The following is a 25,827-nucleotide window of genomic DNA, read 5'->3' as shown; positions in this document are numbered from 1 at the left end:
TTCTCCTGACCGCCAGAGCGGCACTGGGGCTGCCCAAAGCATGAGGGCTTACTGTGGAGACCATAGCTCAGCTTCATAAGACAGCTCATACGTAGAGGAGAACTGTGTTGACAATTTAGCGGAGGGTCGCTATATTTAGCAAGCAGGGGTATGCATTAAAAGTGAAAGGCAGGAAGTGTTTCTTGCATCATGCATTTATTCGGTAATTAAGTACAAGCGGTGCACAAGGTGAAGTACCCGCCGCGCAGGATCTTCACCTCTAACTGTGAAGCAGACACACTCCTGCTTCGCACCTACCTGCCTTCCTGGTGAAACACGCATGGGTGTCCAAAGTGTGGCCCAGGGGAAAATGGCTCATTGCAGAAATAAAATAAGATGATAACAGACAGTACGAATTGCCTATGAGAAAATACATGTCACAAACGCCATTTTCGCCACTTTACAGAGTGAAACATCACATATTACAGGAAAATTATGATGTACTGTACTATGTATTGTTATATTATAATGTATTATTATTATTATTATAAATTAGCATGACGGTGGTTCATTTGGTCTCTAAAGTGAATAAAATCATTTAGCGTCAATTTGTCGGACAATAAGAATTTGAAAACACCCCTGCATGCTTTTGTGAATCGGTTAAATAAAAGTTTGTTTGTCCCGTCGTATTTTTTCATTGTACTTTTCATAAAATTCATGTTAAAATCTCGTCTTGTCCCATTCTTGTCGACCCAAACTCATGGTCTCATTGGTGAGTTGGGTGTCTTGTGACACCCCTACTGTCCACATGGGAGCGCTCCTGTTTTTTTTTCTGGCAGGTTGAAAAACATTTGCATCCACACTGTGTTGAATTAGGAAAATGGTCGCATCCCGACAGGAATGGCTCACTGGCGGAAAACCATGTAATACATAAGGCACACGCAGACAGAACCATGTGACACCAAAACTATGGAAGAAAGAACGCATGCGCATAAAGTTTGTCGTCTTCCGCTTAGCTGGCTTGTCTTGACTTAAGACGAAGTGGAATTACTTCTGCGAGTCATTTTGGAGCACGAGGCAACTAAATATCAGGAGAATGTTGACAGGGCTGAGTCATTACCAGTCATATTTTTTCAGATACTATGTTAGCTTGTCGGCAACGCTCACTTCTGGTCACATGACGGTGACGGGGTGGTGACGTCTTTGTTTTCAGAAAGTAGCGGCTTGTTTGTCTACATGGAAAGGATACGGCAAAGTTGCCAGATTGTTCCACTCTGGAATCCGTTATTTAAAAAAAAAAAATACAGTTTCAGGGAACCCAGAATGCCGTTTCCGTGTTGATGAGCTGCTGAAACGATAAAATACTTTGTTGTTTTGACCTCTACACAGCCCCTTAGTTACTATGCTTCTGATTGGTCATAAACTTGTAGTATTTCCTGTTATATGGTCATTACCATCAACCATCCCTGTTGTGTGGTAACATCACAAAAACAAAAAAGCAAAAGACACTGTCAAGATATGTTGCAATTTTGCTTGAAAAATATGTCAAAGATGATCAAGATGGTCGAAATAGATGGTGTCAAAACGCGTACTGATGTCTGACTAGTGTGTATGTCAGTAATCCTGAAAACGCAAGTCATTTTTAGGCTATTCCCGTTGATTGACACAATGCCATATCATCAGTTAAATGGGCAACATCTGGAAAAAGTCTGAACACATGACATCCCTTTACTTACATTTTTAAAGTCGTGCACCTCAAGAACTTCCTCACTCCCATTTCCGATCCGGAATATTTCAACCTGTCGAATGGGGTCGATCTCCATCAGGCCGTCTCGCTCTACGCCGTCCAGCACCGCTTTGTAGTCATGGTCGTAGACCTGAAAGGTTAAGAATAATCACAAAAAAAATAAGGCCATAATTTTGCAATAAATTGAAGGGATAAATAAAATGCCAAAACAAGTTGAGGCAAAATGACAGTTAAAATGCTGCTCCAGGAAAAGATGAACGAGATTATTGATCAGTGTTTTCCTCAAGTAACTAAAATAAATAGTTAAAGCTCTCTCTTCACGCTGGCCCTAAAGCGGTGCCGACACGCTTGGATGGCAGTTAAAATTCCCTGTTTGAAAAACGATTTATGCCCACCAGCTGAAAATGCGCCATTAATATTTATGCAAGGGGGGTTGTGTTTGTGAGGAGAAATATATCGCTGAGTCCATCTTCATTTTTCTTCCTTTCTAAATCAGACGCCCACCAATGAGACGCATTATTAATGAATACGTTTAAAAAGAAGTCTGTTAGGATTTATGTACATCAGACACATTTTAAATGTCCTCAGATGCTGCAAAGACAAAATTAGCTTTCGCTTTAAATGCTCATTGTTTGGTGTCTGCATCAGGACATAGCAATGTTTTTTTGTCTGGTTAGAGAACAGTAGAGTCATAATGGGATATTGTTAGGGGTGTAACAGTACATGCATTTGTCATCAAAATTTTTGCTACGGAGCATGTATGCTGGGTACCTTTACCGTACACATTAAGTGAGGGACAGGAAGTGCCTTGTTTTTTTGGGGGGGTTTTTTTTGCCTTCTTTGCCTTGTCACGCGTCTACTCTATAAACCAGGGGTGTTGAAAGTGCGGCCCGCTGCTGTTTTTTTTAATGGCTTGTGGCACATTGTAACAATAGAATTTAACAAGACAACCAAAAACAAAAAACAACAGCAGCAAAAATGGAAAAATCAGTACTGTTTTTTGGACAATTACGTTGGGGAAAATGTTGTATTGTTACGCGAATAAAGTCAAAATATTATGGGAAAAAAGTCATAATTACGAGAAGTAAATTTCCGAGAATAAATTTGAAATAGTGGGGAAAAAAAAACAACACCAAAAATTAGAAAAATCTGATGGAATTTTATGAGAATAAAGCCAAAATATTAAGAGGAAAAAAGTCAAAAGTCACATAGTATGAGGAAAAATAATGTCATTTTTTCTAGCATAGATTTGAAATATTAAAGAAATATGTTTTTTCTAAAGGTTGTAATATGAGAAACAAAAAAAAGTTGTAATTTTTGGAAAATTAGGTTGGTGAAAAGGTTATGATATGGGAATAAGTCCAAATATTACGGGAATGAAATCAAAATATTACACAAAGAAAATTGCTGATTATTTAAGAAGAAAGTTTAAATATTTGGAAAATAAAAAAATAAACATCAGCAAAAATGAGCAAAAACGATGGTAGTTCATACCAATAAAATGCTTTTCCATCTACATCACAAAGCTGAGATTTAGTGCTTTCTTGAAAGATATATATTTTAACTTCTTAGCATATCTACATGTGTTGCTCTATCAAAGTGGCCCTTGCATCCTTCCATTTTTTAGTATGTGGTCCTCGGTGGAAAAGGTTTGTACACCCCTGATGTCAACAAATGCAGTGCCAGAGCTTGAAAACCCTTGAAGTTTCCTGTTTGGAAGCACTTGGCCTTGCTGCTGAAATAACAAAGTGGGTAAGATGGAAAAAAAAATTGTCCGCATTGTTTAGTAATGATGGGGAATGGTGCTACAATCTGGAACTATTAATGCTACACATACGGCAATAAGGGACTTTAATTTCTTAACAGTTTCAACAGTCTGAATTGTGGACTGTTGAAACTGTTACTTTTGCACATTAAACTATTATATGATTTCATATTTATTTTTTTTATTTTTTTCAATTGTGTTTACTGGAGAATTTTTTATGTTGCATTTTGAAAATCATTAAGAGTGTGACACAAAGGCTATGCTGTTTTATGTTTTGGATTTTGCTACCTTACTGTACTGACAATGGACCGATCTGTGACCTTAAAACTGAGGTACAGACCGAACTATGAGTAAGTGTTTTGGCGTTCTTTTATATTAGCATGATTGTGGAATTGGGGGATGGATTTGGGAAAGCTTTATTGATTTTTTTAAAATGTATTTTATTCATTGAATATCTGCACCTCCTGTGTTAAAAATAATAAGTAATAATAATATATTACCAAAGTTTGATTTGAACTGCTTCAAAAATTCACAAGCTGCTGCTGTGCAACATAATTGCAGTTGCGCTTGCTTCACAAACTTTTAAGACTTGCATTGTCACGTTCTGTGCTTGTCTTGTTGCTGCCGCCTCTCTACCTTGTCTTGCGTTGAGCCACCTTGCCGGCTGGGCGGAGCCACCGGCGCACACCTGCATAGCATCATCATCACCATGTCTTTACACTCTACCCTTGAACTTGTTGCCAGATTGTACCTCGTTGCTCTTCAGCACGCCTTGTACCTTACACGCCGTAGCGCATCCCGACTGGTCCACCTTGCGATTCTCGGTTGCGAGTATTCACCCTGCTCGACTGTTCCAGCAGCGGTCAACCAACCCGTGCTTCCACGGTGCCTGCTGAGATTATTACTCAGCAGTATTTTCTGTTTCCCACGCCTTTTTCTCCTGCTAACCTTTGTTGCAGTGTTTTTCGTTTATCCTTAGTGTGGCTTTGCCCGTAACCTTCGTTGGATTGTATTCTTTCTTTTTTTCCGTATCCTTTTGTTCCACTCACTATTGTGGCTCATTGGCATTAAAGACTTCTGTTTTTTGCCACTAAGCGTCGCCATCTGCTTTGGGGACCAAACCCCAAACGAGCCGTGCTTAACATGCATCCTGCATACATTGTTGAAGATGCTAGTTATTATTGTTCCTGCAGCACTGAACTCAAGCAGCTGTAATGTAAAGTTCCCTCTATCAAGTTACAGAAAAGTGCCACTGTTCTGGGGGACATTTAAAAAGCCAATGTGGAAATCATAACTGTGTGGGCAGGTGAGAAAAACCCTTCCAATTCATGTTACACTTTTTGTACAAGGACTCTGAAAGGCCACCGTGTCACTTCTGTGTTAACAAAGACTTTTATATCCCTTTGAAGCGCTCGGTTACACCTCTGTGATATTACAGTTGCTTGTTTAGGCTACCATACAAAAGTCAGTGCGTTGTGCACTCATTGGCAACAGAGCGGCTCACGTATCCCACGTATCTGTAGCTATAGCAACGCAGCCCGAACGCAGCGAAAGTTCCTCATTTTACTAAAAGTGCTAGGGCTTGTCTGAGGCTGTACTCACCACGTACAGATGCCCAAATTTTGCCCACGTTTTTGCTAGTACACAGCACGAACTTGCAAGTACGTTGGGTTAGGACCGCCGCTAACACACAGACACAATGCAGACACTGACGACGCTGAGTGCAGCACCAGCGAGTCTGTCTAGGGAGGGGCCGTCGCTTTGTGTGACTGGCCAATCACAGAGGGTGAAGAGTGAATACATAATAAGTAGTAATGTCCGAAATTGTCCGAAATTTTTGAGGATAACCGATATGCCGATATTGTCCAACTCCCAATTTCCGATACCGGATATTGATATCGATATGTGTAACATGACATATCTCCTGTGGTGGAATTAACACATATCTGTTGTGAAGCTAATCCTGACATTTGCCGGGCGCCCAGAAGGGAACCCCCGCGAGATCAAGTGCGGTGTATATAGATGATACATACACACACATACAGCATACTGTACATGCTAAAGCGATCCAGCAATCAGAGTTAAGTAATGAACAATGGGTTAATTTTAACAAGTGACCCCTTTCCCATGAAATGAAGCCATTTGACCCATTGGTTAATTACATTATCCATCAGTGTATTAATTATAGTCTATTCTTTGAATGTTCGCAGACATCCCAAGCATGTTTAGCTGCTTGAATAAATAATCTTTGCCTTGAAAATCTAAACGTCAATGTTTGATGGATGTAGTAGTGCTCTCTCTGAAATCTCGCTTCACGATTTGGGGATTTTTGACATTCTCCCAAATCAAAAAGAGTTTGCTGTCATCATATAAAGTTACCCACTGCGACCTTTTCATAAATGACTCTAACCCGAGGTCGATGGATTACTCCCTGTTGTCTCACCAGCGCTGCAACCTCAGACGGCACATTGCAGTGTGCTAAAACAATTAGCATGACTACGTAGAGGTAAAAGAATGCCTTAATTCATGTTGACGGGCACAGAACTATTGCTATAAAACAGCATCCATCCATTTTCTATACCGCTTCTCCTCTTTAGGGTCGCGGGGGCATGCTGGAGCCTATCCCAGCTGACTTCGGGCGACCGGCGGGGTACACCCTGGATTGGTCGCCAGCCAATCACAGGGCACATATAGACAAACAACCATTCACACTCACATTCATACCTATGGACAATTTAGAGTCACCAATTAACCTAACCTGCATGTTTTTGGAATGTCGGAGGACCCGGAGAAAACCCACACACGCACGGGGAGAACATGCAAACTCCACACAGAAATGCCCAAGGGAGAATCGAACCCAAGTCTTCCCGATCTCCAGGCTAACCACTAGACCACCGTGCGGCCCGCCATGGAATAAGCTACAGATAAAATTACACACCGCCCGCATCATAATATTACTTAGAAAAAACAACCTGTGCTTCTGGTCTTTTATGGGCTCACACTTTTTTGTCATAGTTTGGCTGGTCCTGCGACTGAGGGGCTGTCCACAAGGAAACGTTTGCAGGTCAAAATGGCAAAGTATTTTATTGTTTCAGCCTTTCATTTACACAGAAACGGTGTTCTGGGTGCCCTGAAACTGTGTTTTTTGAAAACAGCTTCCAAAGTGGGAAAATCTGAAAACGCCGGCTTGTCGTTGCCGTGTGGACAAGCAAACCTCTACTTTCTGAAAAAGATTACATTACCATCCCATCGCTATCACGTGACCAGAAGTGACAAGCCGACAAAATATAGAATACTTTGACAGGCATGACTCACCCCAGTCAACATTCTCCTGATATTTTTTTTGTCTTATACTCCAAAATGACTCACAGAAGTAGTTGAACTTTGTCGTAAGTCTCGACGAGCCTTGGAAAGCGGAAGACAACAGACTTTATGTGCATGCGTTCTTTCTTCTTCTATAGTTTTGGTGTCGTGTGGTTTTTGTGTTTTACCCCTTTTCCAGTGTAGCGAACTTTGGTGTTAGTGCTGGATTCAGTTTGCGCCCGGGTGGAACCAGTGTTGCCTGCGAACTGACTCCGACACCAGTTCCTTTTATCATTGTCCTGGGGAGCCGTGTCATTACTTCACAGGGGTTATGCCTCCGATCAGCAAATCACAGGAAATTTTAAATGTTGACCATTTCTTAATCAAAACACACGACTCACTAAAATTTTTCACACATGCCATGCACATTACCTAGTGTTAAAAATATAAATATAAAGGTGCAGAAATGTAAAAATGAAGGTGCAAAATGCAAATGTTTGTTATCTATTTGTTCGAAAGACCGAAAAAAAAAAAATCCTGCTGCAGCCATCTCACCTCCTGATGCATTCTAGTATTGGCAGGGTTCTTGTCGACATTTCAAAATTCTTTGGCACTCCTTCGAATGTCCAAATGGACAAGAGATAGCGGCTTTCCTCTGGTATTCATGTTTTCATAGCGTCTTCCATTGTTGCATTGTTGCAATTGAGGTAACCCCGCCCACTTCGTGATGGAAACAGTTCACTCACTCGGCCCGGCAAGCTTTTGGAGTCAAAGTTGAACCAAAAAACACCCCTTTTGTTCAAACCAATTGTGGAACGATGACAATGGAAAGGGAAATCTCTAAAAAAAAAATAAAAAGCTCCAAAAAAGCTTGGAACTGGTCACAGTGGAAATGGGTATCCGTGTCTGTTTACAGTACCACAGGTAGGTGTGCCTTATGTATTACATCATTTTCATCCAGTTAATCGTTCCCGTCTGGATCCAACTATTTACTAATCCGACACAGTGTGGACACAAGTTTTTTTTAACCCGCCAAAAAGAAGAAGAAGAAAAGAAGAGTCCACAAAATGGTCCATGTTTACATGTGTGAATGCTTTCAGCATTCACACAATAATCCTAGGAAAGAATACTAATAAGAAACAGCATACAAATTCAAGAGGGCCCCCGTCACCTCATTCGTCATGTTGAACATTGTACTTGGACAAGCTAGTCCTCGCTCGCATCACACGACGACACAAAGGACTGGTGTGCACAGCAATAAAAAACATGTGAAGTGATCGGCGTGGAAGCCCTCACAGCCAATGCCTTGTTCATTCACTCGACTCAAGGTTTCCCTCTGAAGTGGTTTGAACAACAATGGGTAAGATGCTTTTTCTACTGCAGACTCTCAATGAAAGCAGTGAATGAAAAGCGGCAGGCGCTACCAAACCTGCCGGTTGCTTGTGCGAATGTTAGTGCCGAGCCCGGGGACATTAGGAAAAGGTCATATAGATGTTGTTACAGGTGACTGGGTCGCTGGGTGCTCGTGTGTGTGTGTGTGTGTGTGTGTGTGTGTAGCAAGAGACGGTGTGCATATGTTCAGCGATGGAGAAGAGGAGGAGGCGGCAGACGTGGGAGTGAGAGAGATGAGTTGATGACAATATGTCCTCCTCGTTGTCCTTGAGGGGAAGAAGATAGAGGCTGCAGTCAGGCGGAACTAGATGCCTGTCACTCACCGCAGGGTGATGTGGTGGTAGCGGCTGCGGCGGCGGTGGGTGTAAGGCATGCAGCCGTGGGAGAGAAAGGTGGCGTGGGGGCAGAGCGGTGCATCGGGCCCTCTCGGGAGCCATAGGCAGCCTTGTGATGGATTGAGGTGGGCAGCAGCTTAGACAGTTACGCCGGTGAACATTGTGTCCTTTTGGTTTCAGTCCTTCTAAGGTCCTTTCCACTTTTTTTTTTATTTTTATTTTTTACGCTAGCTGGTTTTGATTATGCTTTTCAAATTTCATGTATGGCGAATTTTATCTTTGCATGTATTTGATATATTTGATTTGAGTTTGATTGAGTTTTGGGTCGTGGAAAATATAACGACTGGATACACCTCTTACCCGTGCTATTCACTATTCGCTGCCACGAGGTTCGTGCTAAGTGTTTCTGGGCAACTTTGTCAAGCGTGAGCGGGGGAGGGACATTGAGTGGGGACTTAACTTCTTCCTACTCCTTTTGGACATGTGGAACTGAATTGTAATATGTGATGTATTCCAATGTAACTTGTATACAAGCTCAAATAAATTGAACCATAACCATCACCATAACATGCCGTCTATCTGACACTCAGCTCCAGATATCTGTGAGAGATAGGCGCGCCATAAAAAGAGAGAAATGCATCTCACTGCTGCAGCTCATGTTGTGTTGCATGGGGGAATTCCGCCCACAATAAAAAAATCCGAGGTAAAGCGGACTGAAAGGTCTTTCATGCCTAATTAGAAATATTGGCCCAGGTTGGGAGATGGTCTACAGCCTCGGTTCCTAAAGTACACCAATTGTGATGGTGTTATTACAGTTTAGTTGACTTTCGGTACAGTAAGGGAATAAAATGCAAAACATAAAAATGCTTAGCTATTATGTAAACAGCTTTAGTTAACTGCGACTGATAGTGTCTCTCTGCCAGGATAAAAATGATACATTGCCTTTTTTTTTTGCTTCTTTTTGCAAACTTTTGTAAACTTCTGAAAAATGATGTTTGCGAAAGAAAATAGGCAGGCTTTTGAGTGGAATTAGGAGTCAAAACAGCTAAGTATGAAAAATCAGAGTAAGGGCACTCTTTGGTTCCCTCGCCTCCACTTGTGCTGTCAAGCTGCCCGCAGCACACATATTCAGATGGCACGTCTTTTCATTTGGGCACCCAAAGGAGAACTACAACATGTTGCCCCGTTACCGCAGTGTAAAAAAAAAAAAAAACATTTTTGGAGTATCACAGCCTCAAAAAATAGAACACCTCTGCTACACCTTTTGTAAATTACCCGTGCACATTTGTACCTCCACAAATGCAAGCACACAGTTGTTTCTGGCAGACTAATGAAACCAACCCTTGTATAATGATGATTAAAGACACTCGCACAGACTGAAGTTTTATCAGCAAAACAACACAGAATAATTACAGGTAATGAAGAAGAAGTAGCACACATTAAAGCCAAACAGCAGCAGTAGATTCTTCCGAAGATACGGCCGGAAAATGAGGAACTGCAAGGGAAATAATTCATACCTTGTATAGATTTTCCCAGAAACAGATGGCGTTCACACATATTTTTTTGTTGATGTCAGACTCTGCGGGATGATCTGCTTTCTTTCATGAGGTAATTTGGATCTGATAGTGTGGGGTCTCAAGACCAGGGGGATTATACGTGTGGACACTAATTACCAAGCCTGTCAACTCCCAAGGCCTGCAGGATTCAGATAAATGGAGTATGAACGCGCTCTGCAGCCGACTAACACATGCGGCCTGCTGTTTGGTGATGCCAGATGAATACAAGCGGCTACTTCTGGACTGTCGCCATCTCAGGAAAATTCAATTTAGAGAGTACTGGTCAATCACTAATGTGTCATCAACTCAGATGCTATGGGGTAAAATGAGGCTTTTGGCAGTGTGTGGCACTAATCTCTTTGAAGACGATGACAGTGAATGCAGCGCCCCATAGTCGACAGTTCAATATGGGGCTGTTTCATTTGATGTCACTGCATGTCTGGTTGTTACACTGGTCTTCCAATGCTTCCACTGGATGCTGGATTGTGGCCACCAGCAGTAGCTTTGGAAATATTACATTGTTGTATCAGAAGTCAGCTGAAATTGACACGAAAATCTTATGGTAATGGACTACTGGATGTCTAGTGCCACACTTTAGGCACATGCGTGCCTTTGTTTGGTTCCCCAGCTGAAAGGTACAAACACTGATGTCGGTTATTTTGGCACCTTTCATACACTTTGACAATGGAAACACAAATCCTGCCCAATCAAACCCAACTGCAGTGTTTTACCAAATGTTGAAAGGTCAAAGGTTGAAACGGTTCTCCTGTGTTTTGCAGTGCTTCCCAAATAGTGGGGCGGGGCTCAATTGTAGGGGGTGCAGTGACCTGTTGGGGGCGCGTGAAAGGCCCACATGACTCATAAATGACAAGGTTGGCAGGTCTGTGTTTATTCGTGCTTGGACGAAGCTGATGCCAGCAAGTCATACAGCGGTTTAATAAAATGGAGTACTAATAATTTGAATGTTCTGATTCTGTATTTCGGAACCCTTAAAAAATTGAAAATGTGTACATACCAAACTGTACTCAAGGCTTTGACAATCCCCTCCCTTAAGATTTGAATCACGCCAACAGTTTTTACATCTCCGTTATGAAGACTTCAAAACTACATCACAATCACAAAAACGACTGGATTCTCATCAGTGGTTTCAAGTCATGTCTAGAGAATATAAGACAAACATGCGTCATGTGTCTTGCATCTTATTAATGCTGATGTTATGGGTTGCCAAGCACCGCGTTACCATTTGCCAAACGAATAAGAGACCATGCTATGTCTGCCAATTTGTGTTTTGTTGTTTGTTGCTGCGCATCAGAGCCTACTGGTGAATGGCAGCTGTTTTATTTAGTACTGCTGAATACTGCTTTCACAGTCCACAGTAACTGTGTATCCGAGAGTTGAAACAGTTTCTATTTGTTGATGTTACATGTGTAGGGCTATTATGGTGTGGTGCTAGCTCACTGAGATCAGTCCAGAAGTAGCTTTGCTTTTCAAGAGCCAGTCTCACTCCTATGCTATATTTTTGTTATGTTGGTATGTAATGAAAGGACATAAAGGAAGTCCGTCTGAATATAACCACTTATAAGGCACTGCTACAGTGCTGCTTTGTAATTAGGGCCAAACTCGTCTGCAGTTTATTTGTGAGGGGTGAATGGATGCTAGAAATAGGGTGCATTCAACTTTGCCAAGCTTTGATTGTTTTAAGAGAAAGTACAGGAAAAGTAGGCATATTTTCACGTTATTAATGCTGTTGTAACATCTTAAAAACCTCAGCAATTACTTAGTTGGTCTTCAAGAAATATTTGAGATCACACTGAAATCACCAGCTGAGCATGTTGCGTATGTAGCATTAAAAGCAAGGATGGCAGAGGGGCGGTCAAGTGCTTTTGGGAACCCACCCAAGCAATTACTTTAAGCATCACTTTGATGCCAAAGACCGGTTGAGGAAAATGCTGCTATTAGCCTCTCTACGAATAAACCAGAACATGTCAAAATGTCAGATTTAATGGGAAAGATCTTACAAAACAAACAGCCATTGGCAGCTAATCCCAAATGTAGCTTTTGCTCTGACTTTAATTATATTGTGCGATGTTGCATAATATAAATCACCAACACAGTGAGGCAGACACAGTGGAACCTCGATTTTCGTACGGCCTGGTTTTTGACAGTAATTATTGGCAAAAACATGTCTCGGTTTTGGTCACTGTCTCGGTTATCATACGCCCAAACACTGGTGACTCAATCTCTGTGAGGAATGCATGGTGGTTCTTTTAGCGTTGGGACAGTATAGACTGGTTCTGGCCAGGGAATCCTTGAACCATCTTTATTATGTGTGTGGTTTATTTGTTGATAGAACACACAGAACGATGAACAACTCAGTTATGTTTCCTTTCTTCCTCATTAGTACTGTGCACCCTGCGCTGATGAGGCGTTGAAGTGCACTGCATATTTCGGAGTGTTGTGTGTGCTTGTTTTATTACGGCTGAAAAATAAGCCACCATGACGCCAAAGAAAGTTGCTACTGCCAGAACACGGATAAATGCAAGAAAATCTGTTGAATTCAAGGAAATACTCGTCGTTTGTTACAGTAGGATTCTAATGTAAAAGTTCCTAGTTTAACACAGGTTGCAGGAGGAACGGTTTAAGGGAGACACATTACAGAAAGTGAGCCGGGCCAGTGTGTATAATGATGATTGTACCTCCTGCTGAAGTTTACAATAAAGTTCAAGCGTGCAAGCATGCAGCGCTAAGTGTTCACTCTTATGTTTGTAACGGACTCTAGTAAAACAGCGTCCACGTGGCTCTTCCATCTTTTCCCCGTTCTCCCTCCACTCATTTCCGTGTTCACCAACAAGGGTCTTCAATAGAACGTAAAAGCGATGTTAAATGTAAATTTATCCACTTTGTTCGTTAATTATATGTATTCCACATGGTTTTCTGCATGTAAACCTATAGTTATTCCCTATAAAAAAAAAAAAATCATATTTCTGGGGTGACTGAATTGGATTCACATAATTTCCTACAAAAAAATTGCTTTGGTTTTCATTGGACCTTTTAGAATAGATTAATTATGAAAACCATGCAGTATACACATTTGTGTTAAATCATAGACATGTTGAACCCTCAAAAGCATTTCACTTAAAGGTCAGTTTTCCAAAGTCACAGGAGTAAGAGAACAAAAGCATTTTCTTCGTCTCACCTTTTTGCACCGAGTTTCGTTAATCAAACATATCTAGAGGAGAATAAGGGAGCCTGTGAAAATCTATCCCGACAGAAATCTAACCTCAGACATGTAAGAAAATGGTTTAAGCAAAATGTAAAATGTAAGTTCTGACATGTGCACTTAACACAACCGGGGTGGCACTTGCTAACACAACAAGGTTGGATGTGCGCCTTTTTAATGTGCAGCAAAATAGAAAAGTTGAGATTTTTCTGTTGGACACAGTGTTGGGATGCTTTCAGGTCTTCTGTCCTTGATCAAATTGCTATCAGATTGGTATCGGATAGCGCAAAAGGTCATTGGTGAAAGATCAGTGGGAAATATGTGAACTCTTTCATTTGAGGCGCGGACGGCTCTGTAGATAGCAATTTCTTCAAGGCCTTTGACAATTTGAAGAATTAGCTGAATTCACTCTACTGCCGTCCATGTCTTGATTAGTGAATGTGTTGCCATGGAGCCAGGAGGTGCTTTTCAAAACGTAATTTATACTTTAAAAGATGTGCTTTCATCTAAAAACAAATTTGATTGGTTGTCAAATTTAAGGGCAACCAGCTGTCCACTTTTTAGAGCCTACAAAAAAATGTTACCTTGGGTGGTGGCACAACCGACAGCCTTTCACAAGGCAGAGAAAGGAACTATTTTTTATTAAAAGTTGGGCCGCTCTGCCCGGAACTTCTGCTATTTTTCTTTTATGTCATTTTGTGTACATGTGAAGAAGCACACTAACAGCTGTCACTTAGCGGTTCAATAAGAAAGGTCGATTGAAAGGCTTTCGACAGAAAAGTTTGCAAGCTAAAAAAGGGGGGGAAATGGAAATAAGTGCTTTAATTATGTCAGTTATGTTGATACTGTAACTGCATGTGAATTACTTCTTTCTACAGTACTTGTTTTTAGCACTTGGCACCTCACTGATGATGGTCTTCGACATTTCAAAATTCCATACTTTTTCCAGACTCAGTAAATAGATGTGTATCTTTAGAGCTCCAACAATTAAATGATGATTAATAAATTATCCAATTAATCGACAACTATTTTGTTATTTGAGTCATTTTTTTAAAAATGTCAATATCCTGATTGATTTCAGCCTCTTAAATGTGATTATTTTTTAACTTCCTTAGTCACCCATGAAAACAGACCTATTATCTTTTCTATTTAAGACATTTTTGCCTGTTTTCTGATATATTTGTGTTGTGTTCATATTGAGTTGGTGTGTCGAGGGCCTAACCAATTATTCGATTAATCAAAACAACAAGCTTCAGATGAATTGACTAAGAAAATAACAGCCCTCGTGTCATGTAAATAAATTATGGAATTAATAGTTTATTTTCATTAATCTGAATGCTGTATGTCATTATGTCACCATATAATTTCCAGGTGATCATAGCTACAGTAGGTAATGTAGCCCATACAAAGGGTTAGATGAGGATAAGAGAAAAAATCTGGCCATTCAACTTGTCAATCTTCCCAAATGTTTTCCAGGATGTGTCGCCCACTGTGTGCTCTTGTATAAACATCTTACAGTAGCTGCCCTGGCAAGCGCCTTAAAAAAACAGATCAATCCATTTCTTTTTTTTTTTTTTAAGCCATTCATCATTTCATCGTTAGAAAACACAACAGTGGTAACAGTCGTAGAAATGTAAATATTTTTTTCCTGACTGAGTTCCCATTTTCCGTACTTTTCCAGACCAGGAAAAGTATGAAATCAAATTCTATACTTTCCATACTTGCATAGGAACCCTGTACTAGGGGTGATTTTGGTGGTGGTTCAAGAAAAATCTGGAAAAATAAAACAAAAAAGTATCAAGTAACTAAGACAGAACTGAAAGTTGTAGAAAAGTTGATACTAAAAGCTAATAAGTCTTACACATGACTTACACACATACGCAGTACACAATATAGCTGAATAATAAACAACAAATATAGCAACTTCTGATGAATCCATGTCAATTTCAGACTTAAAATAACAATTTAAGCCCCGCCCATTCCGAGTACAGATACGGATACAGATCATTTAGATGGGTGAACAGATACAGATACAGATAGTGGTGTACTCGCTCATCCCTACCATGTACCAATGCTAAAAATACAACTTTTAGATATTTGTCTATGTTTCACTATTAATGTTTATTCGTCAAGCGTTGAGATTTTGCACTTTGTTCAGCAGCCCTTGAACGCACCATAGTTATTGTGAGAAGCAAAACCGAAAAATATATAACAATCCAGCCTCAAAATTTGCAGCTTGGTGAACACAAGTTGATATATTATTGTAAGTCGTTACTGGAATTAGAACAGGCAAGCAGTGTGGATTATGTTGACACGGCTTGGAGAAATGCCTTTTCTGACAGCTGGCCAGGACAACCCAGCGGCCTCCAGAGCAGAGGAACTGGAAGACACAGTGATTTGACTTTGTTAAACATAAACAGCCGAAGTCCACATACAATGTAAGTACGATTAAATCAAGGAAGTCTATATGCAAATGAGCTGGCGTCTGCATTGACGCACAATGTGAACTTTGTGTGTTATCTCTCCGTTTTTTCATCAACAATTCAGACAATAACGGAAGTGACACTGATTCAAAATCAGAAATATGGAGGAATGTCCGTGATGTGTTGCGATTCAATGATCTATTTTTTCTAACCAATAAACTTTGGAGAACTACTTTATGTTTCTGCGGAAGGTGAAGTGTGTTACTCTAAAATGCTTGAAGAACACAGTGTTGAGTATTGCACAGAGTTTGAAGCATGGTCCATCCACTAGCTCTCACCATACGTCACCATTAAGTTTCATCCTGGTCAGCCCATTAACACTGAAAACGGTAAGCTGTGACAAAAAAATCTGACAAAAAGCCTCACCATCATAAATTGTAATAGAGTGCACAATACAATATCATTTTTCCATTACTGTTTGTGTATGCACAGAAAAACTACAGAAACGGTAAGGAACTTGTTAATCACACTGAAGCACATGTAAAAATGTCAAAATATTTTTTTCAAAACTCGATTTATTTAGTCATATAAGTACAAATCAAGCATTTGCATAAAAATGTATTTATAAAATGAGTAAAGAAATTACAGCATTTTTAATGTAAATGTTACAATTGAGATTTCAGTAAACAGTGCCCCGCTGCCATGAAATATACCAAAATGTGATATTTTCTTGCAGGTTTTTCTTCCAGTGATACTTTCTTTTAATACACAAATTGGTTAAAAAATAACTTTTGGCGAGTGTTTGTAAACTTCACTGACTGCGGATGGAGTTGAATGTCTTAAAGACATGATTTCATCGTTTGTTGAGCTCTACAGTTTTACCAACACATAACAGAGACCACAGAGAATCTCATTAAGCTCATTAATTGTACAGTATGTCAAGATAAAGAAAAACATTCATTTTTTGGTAACCAAATGCTTCCAAGTAAAAAGGCTCTTCAACAAGCACATTTTTGTCTGAGTGTAATGAACCATGGATTTATCTTTGGGGGGAATTTGTGGAATATATGTAGCATATGTGCAGTTACTCAAGCAGGAGTTTGGCAGAGGTTACAGGCTATCATTCTTCTGCTGTTTTATTTCCACTGCGGAAAAATCAATTAATCCCGCAACCTCTGAATTTCTCTCCCTCTTTCCTGTCAACCCACTCCTACCTGAAAGGGGCGTAATGACCCACTTTCTCCTTGTCCCCCAGCGACTCTCACCACTCAACATGTTTGACCACCTCGCCGTGGTCCACTACAGTCTGCAGCTGCTGTTAATTTACAGGAGCGCCGTTCGCCTTTCTTTCCCCGCTCTGAAGCATATATGACTAATCACAGCAGTCATTTCAAACAACTTGAGCTCTCGGTGGCAATAAATCACCTTGATACGTGCTACTGTACCGGTAATAGAGTTGCATTCAGGAGGGGGCGGGGGTACAAGGAACTTAGAGAGCTGTTGGCTAATACAGCATCATGACACTAACTCGGGGACTGGGACATATTTTTGCTCAGTGTCTTATTGTCTTTGTGAAACAGCCAGGAGCATGTGATGCACTTAAACACATACAGTATTGTCCTTTCGTCTTTTCATACCATTTTGCAGTTTTAATTTACAAAATCCACACAGTGCTCTCAGTAATTATGAGGCATCCTTTAAATGGCGATAGGGAGTATGCACAGTTAAGTGTTGGACATATTTGTAAAGCATTCATTAGTCTGATGTTGCAGAGAAGCTATGGGGGGTGGCTGTTTTGGACGCTGGTTTATGCGGCTGCAGTGTTTTGGCAACAGAAAACATTTGGAAAACGAGTCTCACAGTCGGGTTTTTGATCATCCTTGCACTTAACACCGCTTGTCTGAGAAAACTGACGACATACACAATAAACATGGGTTGTACCACCGGTCATGGAGGCACTTGAAACCAAAAGTGGTTGTGTCGTGTTAGTTATGGATGAATGAGAACATTTGCAAACATAAGGCTATTTAGTTTGTTTGCTAAAAGAACAATGTTCATACCATAAAAGGTAAGGTATGAAAGGTATGACACTGTCATCCCGAACATGGCAACTGCAGTATTCACTTCCAACACCATATTTGCAGGCTTGAACACGCATTTTCGTAGCTCTCAACTCCAGTGACAACACAATTGCTCCTTATCCACTCATCACACTTAGCCCAAGGTGCATTCACACACACTGGAATTCCGTACACAGAACGTACAACACAACCAAAAACTAAAACTGAACTTAAGTAACTTAAACTAAACTTACTACTTGACCTTCTTTGGCGTACGGGGGGTGCCTTTAGCAAAGTAATAAATGCCATATATGACATTCTACATAACATTAAGGAGTGGTATGGGAGGACACAAATGTTGGCAACATTAGCATAGCTAACTGAAGTACAGTGCAGCATCATGCTAGGTTAGCCTATTCACTAAAGAAAAACAAAATGATCAAACTTACATTTCCTATGTCTGTAGCTGACTGACTGAGGGCTTCCGTTTTTTTTTAAAATTTATTTTATTTTTTCAGTTTTTATTTTAAGATGTGTAGTGAAGCCTACTTTTTGTGTCTTCGTGGTTTTACATAGGAAATAAAGTAAATTCATTGTTTAAAAGTGGAAATAAAGTCAGGCAAGAAATAGACCTTGGCTTTGACTGTGATCAGCTATATTCTCTCCCCGTCTTCATTACCCCCGGTACTTGATTGTTTTGTTACCTTTATGTCTTTCTGAGCCAAGCACGGCGCCCAGCTGTAGACCAAGCTGCTCGTTATTTCAGTCGCACTGAACGCATCCCACTAATAATTATTACTGTGGAGACATACATGTGAATGCCACTACCTACTGTAATAAAAGGGCCAAGTCGTATTCAATGAGACGCGATGCGGAGGCAAACATAAGTGCTGACTATGTCCAAGTTTCTGAGTTGTGTAACAAGAGGAGTGACCTCCAGAGTGAATACATCTCCTTGTCGCTGATTTTTATTTAATGTCAGGTTCATTCCAAATGAATCAATACACTCCGGGATCCGGTAAGCCAAGTGGCATTTAATAAGCAGCTTGTCAGCAGCGCTAAGGCTCCAAATTGGCTCATTTAGACGCAAGGCCGTAATTTGTCCAGGTGAACAACATTAAAGGTACTCAACATTTTGTTATTCTGATGGTAATTGAACTTCTTATGGTTCAGAGGGCAAAAAAAAATAGCTTTATAGGTGAAAATAGCACTAAAAATACAGTGGAACCTTGGTTAGTGCCTGTTTTTTGACAAAAATTTACACCACACTTTGCCTGAGTTTGCGTGCATTTTCCGGTTAGTGTACAATACGGCACGCGTCTTGTTGTGTTATTAATACACTGCGTGAGTCCAACTGTATTCTTTATATTTAATCAGAAAACATCCTTCCTTGTTAGCATCCTATTAGCTAGCAAACAAAATAGCAACCAGAGAAGGAAGTTACATCACCCGTCTATGATCATCAGCGGTTGACTCTCAAAAATGTTAACACAAAACTAGAGTTGTCAAAAATAGCGCGTTAATGGCGGTAACTAATTCCATCCATCCATTTTCTATACCGCTTCATCCTCATTAGGGTCGCGGGGGCATGCTGGAGCCTATCCCAGCTGACTTCGGGCGACAGGCGGGGTACACCCTGGACTGGTCGCCAGCCAATCGCAGGGTAACTAATTCATTTCATTAATTACGTGTCGTGTTAAGCCATACCGCTGTAATAGATAGCTCTCAGGTTTTCATGTTGTTTTTATCTCTAAATAAAATCTACATGTACAAAACCAAGGCTACCCAACTTGAAACTAAATATAGACATCTAGTGCTATTTATTGGTTGATGCAATGAAATTGGACACACCTGAGCAAAAAGATTCACATGAGAAATGGGTGGGTTCAAACAAAGATGCTATCTTCTAACTTGTGCATCTGATCCAGATGTAAATACACTAGGTCCCCAACTTCGAACACCCGACTAGCGAACATTCGTGGATACGAACACAAGCCGACTGGTCTATATTTGATTTTATTTTGCCTTGTAGTCGCTCAATCAGTATTTATACTGCTACTGTACATGCTTGACCAGTAGAGGGCACTGTGACACTGCTAATGGGACCAACAGAGGCAGCGTTGGGACCAACAGAGGAAGAGTTAGACGCTGGGGAGATACAGTGTAAAGCTAAATGGAAAGCTAAATTATACAACCCGGACAGAGCGTGTGATTATAGTTTATGAAGAGTTAATAGGCCTGCTTAATTCTACACCACCCACAGAACACTACCTCTTTTAGAAGAGTCTGACGACGACCATTTGTCCTTTTTTTCAATATCTCCTCCTCCAACTCCACCACAAGGACGTATGCTCGACCACTCCTCTTCAAAGGTAAATAACATTTATCATTACGTATTATTATATAATTTTTATAATTGTTTTTTTCATTAATTATCCTCGTTTAATATTACTACTGCATCCAAACTCATATTTACATACATACACATATACTGTATATGTACACGTACATGTAGTACCTATATAGTTGGTAATATTACCTTTTCCCCTACTTAAGAACAATTCGACATAAGAACGGTCGTCTGGAACCAATTGTGTTCGTAAGTTGGGGACTTAGTGTACCTAGAAAACAAAGCTGAAATGTTGCTCTCCGGTCTCATATTTGTCTTTTCATGTCACACCCAAATGTTTTCAGTCTACAGCAAAAATAAAGAAATTGACCTCACTGTTCCAATACTTTTGGAGGGAACAGGGTACATTTTAGTTCCAAAAACATGACAACAGGCAAGAGGATTACGGTTAGAATTTGCACAATGGGAGCTTCCTCAACTCCTTATCACATATACCCTCGACAAGGTAGATGATTCCTAAAAGAGTTGCTAGCCCCATAAGTGTTCAAACAGTGTTTACACGATATGTCTGCCTTGAAGACACAATAAAAGGGCGAGTGATGGTTGGATGCAGGGACGCAGGTACACTGGGTAATGATGAAAAGCTCTTGGTTTGTTGCCATGGCCCCTGAGTGGGCTGCATGTCAGTACCGCTGCCTTTATTATTTTTTTTAGATAATACTTTGAAGACCCTTTGGGGGAGCACAACACATTGTGCTCCTTAATGGTCAGGGCCTGGGCTTTTACAGATTAAGAATGTCTCCTGCTATTCAAATCAAAAGCAAAGCACATTATTTGATTACATTTTGCAGCACATCACTAGACACCCATTGTCCATCATGGCTAAAGCTGAAACATGGCATCCACATGATGGATCAGGGAAAAAAAACAGGAATACACCTCACTGAATGAAATCCTCCAGCCATTTACCTGTAATGACTACTTAAGTTGGAAGTATGGGAGCCAGCAAACACTTATTGGCAATTTGCTAAATGCCTGATGCACACTAGAGAACATTTAAATTGCAACTTTTAAAGACACGGCCTGCTCTAGTCATTAGTACAAATTTAATCTTTTAATCCCAACAATGCTCGCACTAGACAGGTTTCGTCAAATCAAACAGTGGGACCACGCAAACTGGTCATTTCATGGACCTAAGACAGTGCAGACACGTATGATTCAATGTGTTGGTGGCAACCACCGCTACAAGCTAACATGCCATGATGTGTATTAACACAGTACTTCATGTGTTAAACACTATATCGCTTTGTTTTCACGCTCCCGGGATTTTGATTTGAACTCAGATCCAGTCCGTGGCATCGTAAGGCCTTCACACTACAGCGGCCTCGAATTGGGACGCCCCCCACCACTCATGATTGTCAGGAGAGGTGAGCTAGAGCTGTTGTATTTATGATTTAAAAGGATTTCTAACATCTTCACATAAGAATTGCACTTTTGAGTGGTTTATTCTGTTATATTATTTGAAAATAAGTTGAATCATATCAAATTCTATTGTGTCATCCCAATGTGTAATTGAGACCCATTCATGCAAAGTCTGAATTGGCTCAGGTCTACCTGGTTTGGGGAGTTCTATCTTCTGCAGTCTGCAAAAACCCGGCCACATCGAACGCATACTGGAACGAGATGCTGGAACGTTAACAAGAATGCAGGGGAGCAAGGTTCTCCTGTACAGTGGAGCCGCGGTTAGCGTACGTCCCAATTAGCGTGTTTTCCGGTTTATGCCAAAATTTAGCCTCGGCTTGAGTTTTCATAATAAAAATGCCTCCTCAAAAAAATCAGACCTTTCAAATCGGTCTGCGTTACAGATGCGAGTGACTTCATCACATACACATGAATGGAGAGGCGACAGAGCGCAGGGACACGGCGAGAGACAAATGTAACGTCAAGCGATTTGTGAGGTCTGATTTTTTTGTGGACGCATTTTTATGATGCAAATGTATTACTCTTTTGAACGCTTATTATTCTGAGAAGCCAAACTTTTACATAAATGACCCAGCAACTAAGCAGAACTACGTTTCTCGTCACAAAAATCCGACCAGAACTGGGCTTGCCGGACCACATGGGGGGGTAAGTCACAGTTGAAATAGTCCACTGCTGTTGGGGATGTCGTACAACTGCATGTCAAAAATCAGAACTATCCCTTTAATACACTGCGTGAATCCAACTGTGTTCTTAATGTATTTTTATCACAAGACTTCCTTGTTAGCAGCCTATTAGCTTCAGAAACAGAAACCGCAAGTCAGCTCTGTCGCCCTTCTACTTCGTCAGTAGCTGACTTGTAGTTCTTTGCTAACTAACAGATGTGGGAGCAAGTCAGTGTTTCAAGTCTTTAATCTGAAGTCTCAAAAAGGACGTGCAAGTCCAAGTCAAGTCTCAAGTCAAAACAAGGCCGGTCGAGTCAATTCCAAAGTTATAGGCTTGAAATTGTCAAATCCTTACAAGTCATAAGCACTGTTAAGTGTCTACCAAATAAAATGCCATTTTAACAATGTAAGAATCTATTAAATTTGACAAATACAATGAATGTAATGGAGAGTCAGATCTAGGCAGCCAAGACTTGGAAGAGCATGCCAGAAGAGGTGCTTACACGTCTCTCAAGTTTCTTTTCAAGTTGTTCCTTTTTGTAGAAATAGCCGTAATTTTCTTCATGGTTGATCGAAGTCCAAATTAAAGTTTCCTCTGGAAGAAATTACAAGTTTTCTCTAAGAACAGGAATCACGTTCAGGAGCAAAGTCCCAGAGACTAAGTGTGAGTCTGGGTTGAGTCCTCTCAAGTTTTTGGCAGGTGAGAAGTGTTCCAGGTCGAATAAAATTCACAATTCAAAGGTTTTCAAGATGGCACCGCAGACAGCCGCCTCGGTGTTTAGCTCTCTTGTGCTTTTGGTGTCTTGGTATATTTGTTTTATTTTGTTGTGAGCCCTTGCTGCTGAAATACTCCAGAGAGGAACTTATAAAAATTAGGCAGTCCTCTACTGGAGTTTTTTCACCGTTATTCATTGATCCGAACAGTTTTGTGGAGATTCTTGTTGGAGGCGCAACGGCTCACTATTGGATGTGTAGGAGACGCAGATGGAGTAAGCGCGCAGGAGCGCTCGTCGGATTAACTACGGCGCTCCCGCCACTACATCTAGCGAATGTCCGCTACCTGGCAAACAAGATGGATGAACTGCTGCATCTTCTTAACTCAAAGATGAGCGCTCTCTTCACCACAACGGACCGATGTAGAGTCCGCATCACTGCAGACGCTTCACAAATTCGCCTGTCGACCTCGCGTTCCATCCTTCCCTGAACAAGACCCCGAGATAAACTCCTCCACTTGGGGCAGGATCTCACGACCAGGACAAAAACCACACTGCTCCTCCTAAATGCGAGATTCAACGATCCTCTCCATAACCCCTGATTAGACCAGGGAGGCTGAGGAGTGTGATTCCATGATAGTTGGGACACAAAGTACTCTTTCCACCGATCCACATCTCGAGTCGAGGTCAGCAGCACATCATTCACGGTCTTGACTGTTTGGAGCATTAGCGCAAACAACAGTCAGGACCCATCGCCCCACCCGAAGGCGGAGGGAAACTACCCACTTGTTTACCAGGTTAAACTCCAACATACAGGCCACGAACCAGGGCACAACAAGAATTTCCACCCCTGCCGGTCGCCTCTCACTGCTGGCAAAGCCAGAGTGGAATCGAGTCCAGCCCCTGCCCTTGTGTGCGTTGAAATGAGTCTGACAATGTCTAGCCGAAACTTCTGAACCTCATGCACCAGCTCAGGCTCCTTCCCTACCAGAGAGGTGACATTCCACGTCCCAAAAGCTAGTTTTTGTAGCCGAGGATCGGACCCCCAAAGTTTCCCCGCTTCGGCTGCCATCTAGCTCACTCTGCACCCGACCCCTTTGGCCCCTCCCATGAGTGGTGAGCTCATTGGAGGGGGGACCCATGTCGTCTCTTTGGGCTGTGGCCGGCCGGGCCCCATGGGTGTAGGACCGGCCACCAGAACTTCGTCATCGTGCCCCTCCTCCAGGCCTGGCTCCAAAGGGGAGACTCGGTGACCTGCAGCTGCACAAGGGAAAATGTTTTCCAATGGTTTGTTTCATCATAGGGATCTATTGATCCACTCTTTGTCTGGTTCCTCACCTAGGACCTGTTTGTCATGGGTGACCCTCCAGGGGCATAAAAGCCCCCGACAACTTAGCTCCTAGGATCATCGGGACACGCAAACTCCTCCACCACGATAAGATACAGAGCTACCACCTTGTTTCTACTGGAATCAAACGTTTCAACATACATTATTACATGAGGTCACACAAAGGTTATAATACAAATATTGTGAGGAATGATTTTTTTTAAAAGTCTTGTGTTGTCGTAAAAAAGGACCACAAATGAATTTTTAAATAGTTTTATTTCTAAAATAAGTAAGACCGTGTGACTTAGTCACAGAAAAATAGTGCTGACATAGCATTCAGGATTTAGTCAGTGCACTTAGATGTAATCCCCACATTCGTTCTTTGTTGTTCAACCTGATTGGACGTTAATAGATGCATTCAGTGAAGCAGATTCAAAGGGAAAATATGTTGTCTTGCTGGAAATTACATGATAATGATCACGTCAGTTGGATAATTTGAATGGGGACACATTTTACTCATCACATTCACTGAAAATGTAAAAAGTATTTTCAAGTCAGACTCAGACTTAAATCCGATTCAAGTCCCGAGTCATTGATGTCAAATTCCAAGTCGAGTTGCAAGCGTATGACAATATTTTCTAGTCGAGTCCAAAGACATCAGAATTGTGACTCGAGTCCAAGTCGCTTGACTCAAATCAACACCTATTCTAACGTAGTTACGCCTAACGTAGTTACTGGAAGTTCCTGCGATTTGATAAAGAAGGTGACAAACTCGAAATAACTCGAAGGTGGTGTCCGAGTTGATGTCGCTGCCGCATCTTCAATGAAGGTAAAAGGTAAGGCTGAAATGCTCATTTCTCCCTTCAATTCATCATTTATATGCATTTCAAAGTGTTTACTGCAAATAAAACTGTAATTCTAAAACTATAAAAAAAAATTTTGGTCTTAACATTTTTGGCTTTCTGGAACAGATTAATTGAATGTATTTCTTGTGGGAAAAATGGATTTGGTTAGCTTACATTTTGTTTAGAGCCGGACCTTCTGGAACGGATTATGATACTAATCAAGGTTCCACTGTATTTGCTTTTGTTAACTAAAACGTTCCAATAGCGAGGTTCTATGCAGTAGAAGACAGTCATGAGATGTTTATTCGAGAGGAGACCAAGCGCAGTGCAGCAAAGTGGAGACTGTGGAGCAGAAGTAGTACCTGTTTGTAATTGTTTTTGCCGATGAAAAACCATGAATAGTGGGGTTCTCTGCAGTGGAAAACATACAAGATGTTGACATGTTCGAGAGGAGAGAAGGGAACATGGCTGTCATGATCTGTTGTGCTGCTCTGCTGCCACCTGTCTCTGCTTGCTTGCAGTGCAAGGCTGGCTGGCCGGGGAGGAGCCACCTGTACATACCTGCAGCCAACTCACCAGCCGTTTCTTAAGCAGCACACACCTGCCTATTGTTACTTGCTACTCGCTTGTTCCTTGTTCATGTCGGCATCTTGTATTTCCCGGCTTCC

The 25,827-nt window shown here is 41.2% G+C and overlaps 1 protein-coding gene across 1 annotated transcript in view; it reads right to left on the bottom strand.

Annotated features, from left to right (window-relative positions):
* The window catches only part of tnmd (tenomodulin), a 97,610-nt gene that overhangs the window by 44,606 nt on the left and 27,177 nt on the right, over positions 1–25,827 (bottom strand). Inside the window, exon 3 of the mRNA XM_054792778.1 lies at positions 1,716–1,856. Within this exon, the coding sequence (XP_054648753.1) occupies positions 1,716–1,856 (141 nt within the window). The remainder of the gene's footprint in view (positions 1–1,715; positions 1,857–25,827) is intronic.

The sequence above is a fragment of the Dunckerocampus dactyliophorus genome, chromosome 11 (genome assembly GCF_027744805.1).
Source record: "Dunckerocampus dactyliophorus isolate RoL2022-P2 chromosome 11, RoL_Ddac_1.1, whole genome shotgun sequence".
NCBI lineage: Eukaryota > Metazoa > Chordata > Actinopteri > Syngnathiformes > Syngnathidae > Dunckerocampus > Dunckerocampus dactyliophorus.
Note: the sequence above shows the minus strand (reverse complement) of the source record. Positions and strands in the feature narration are given on the sequence as shown.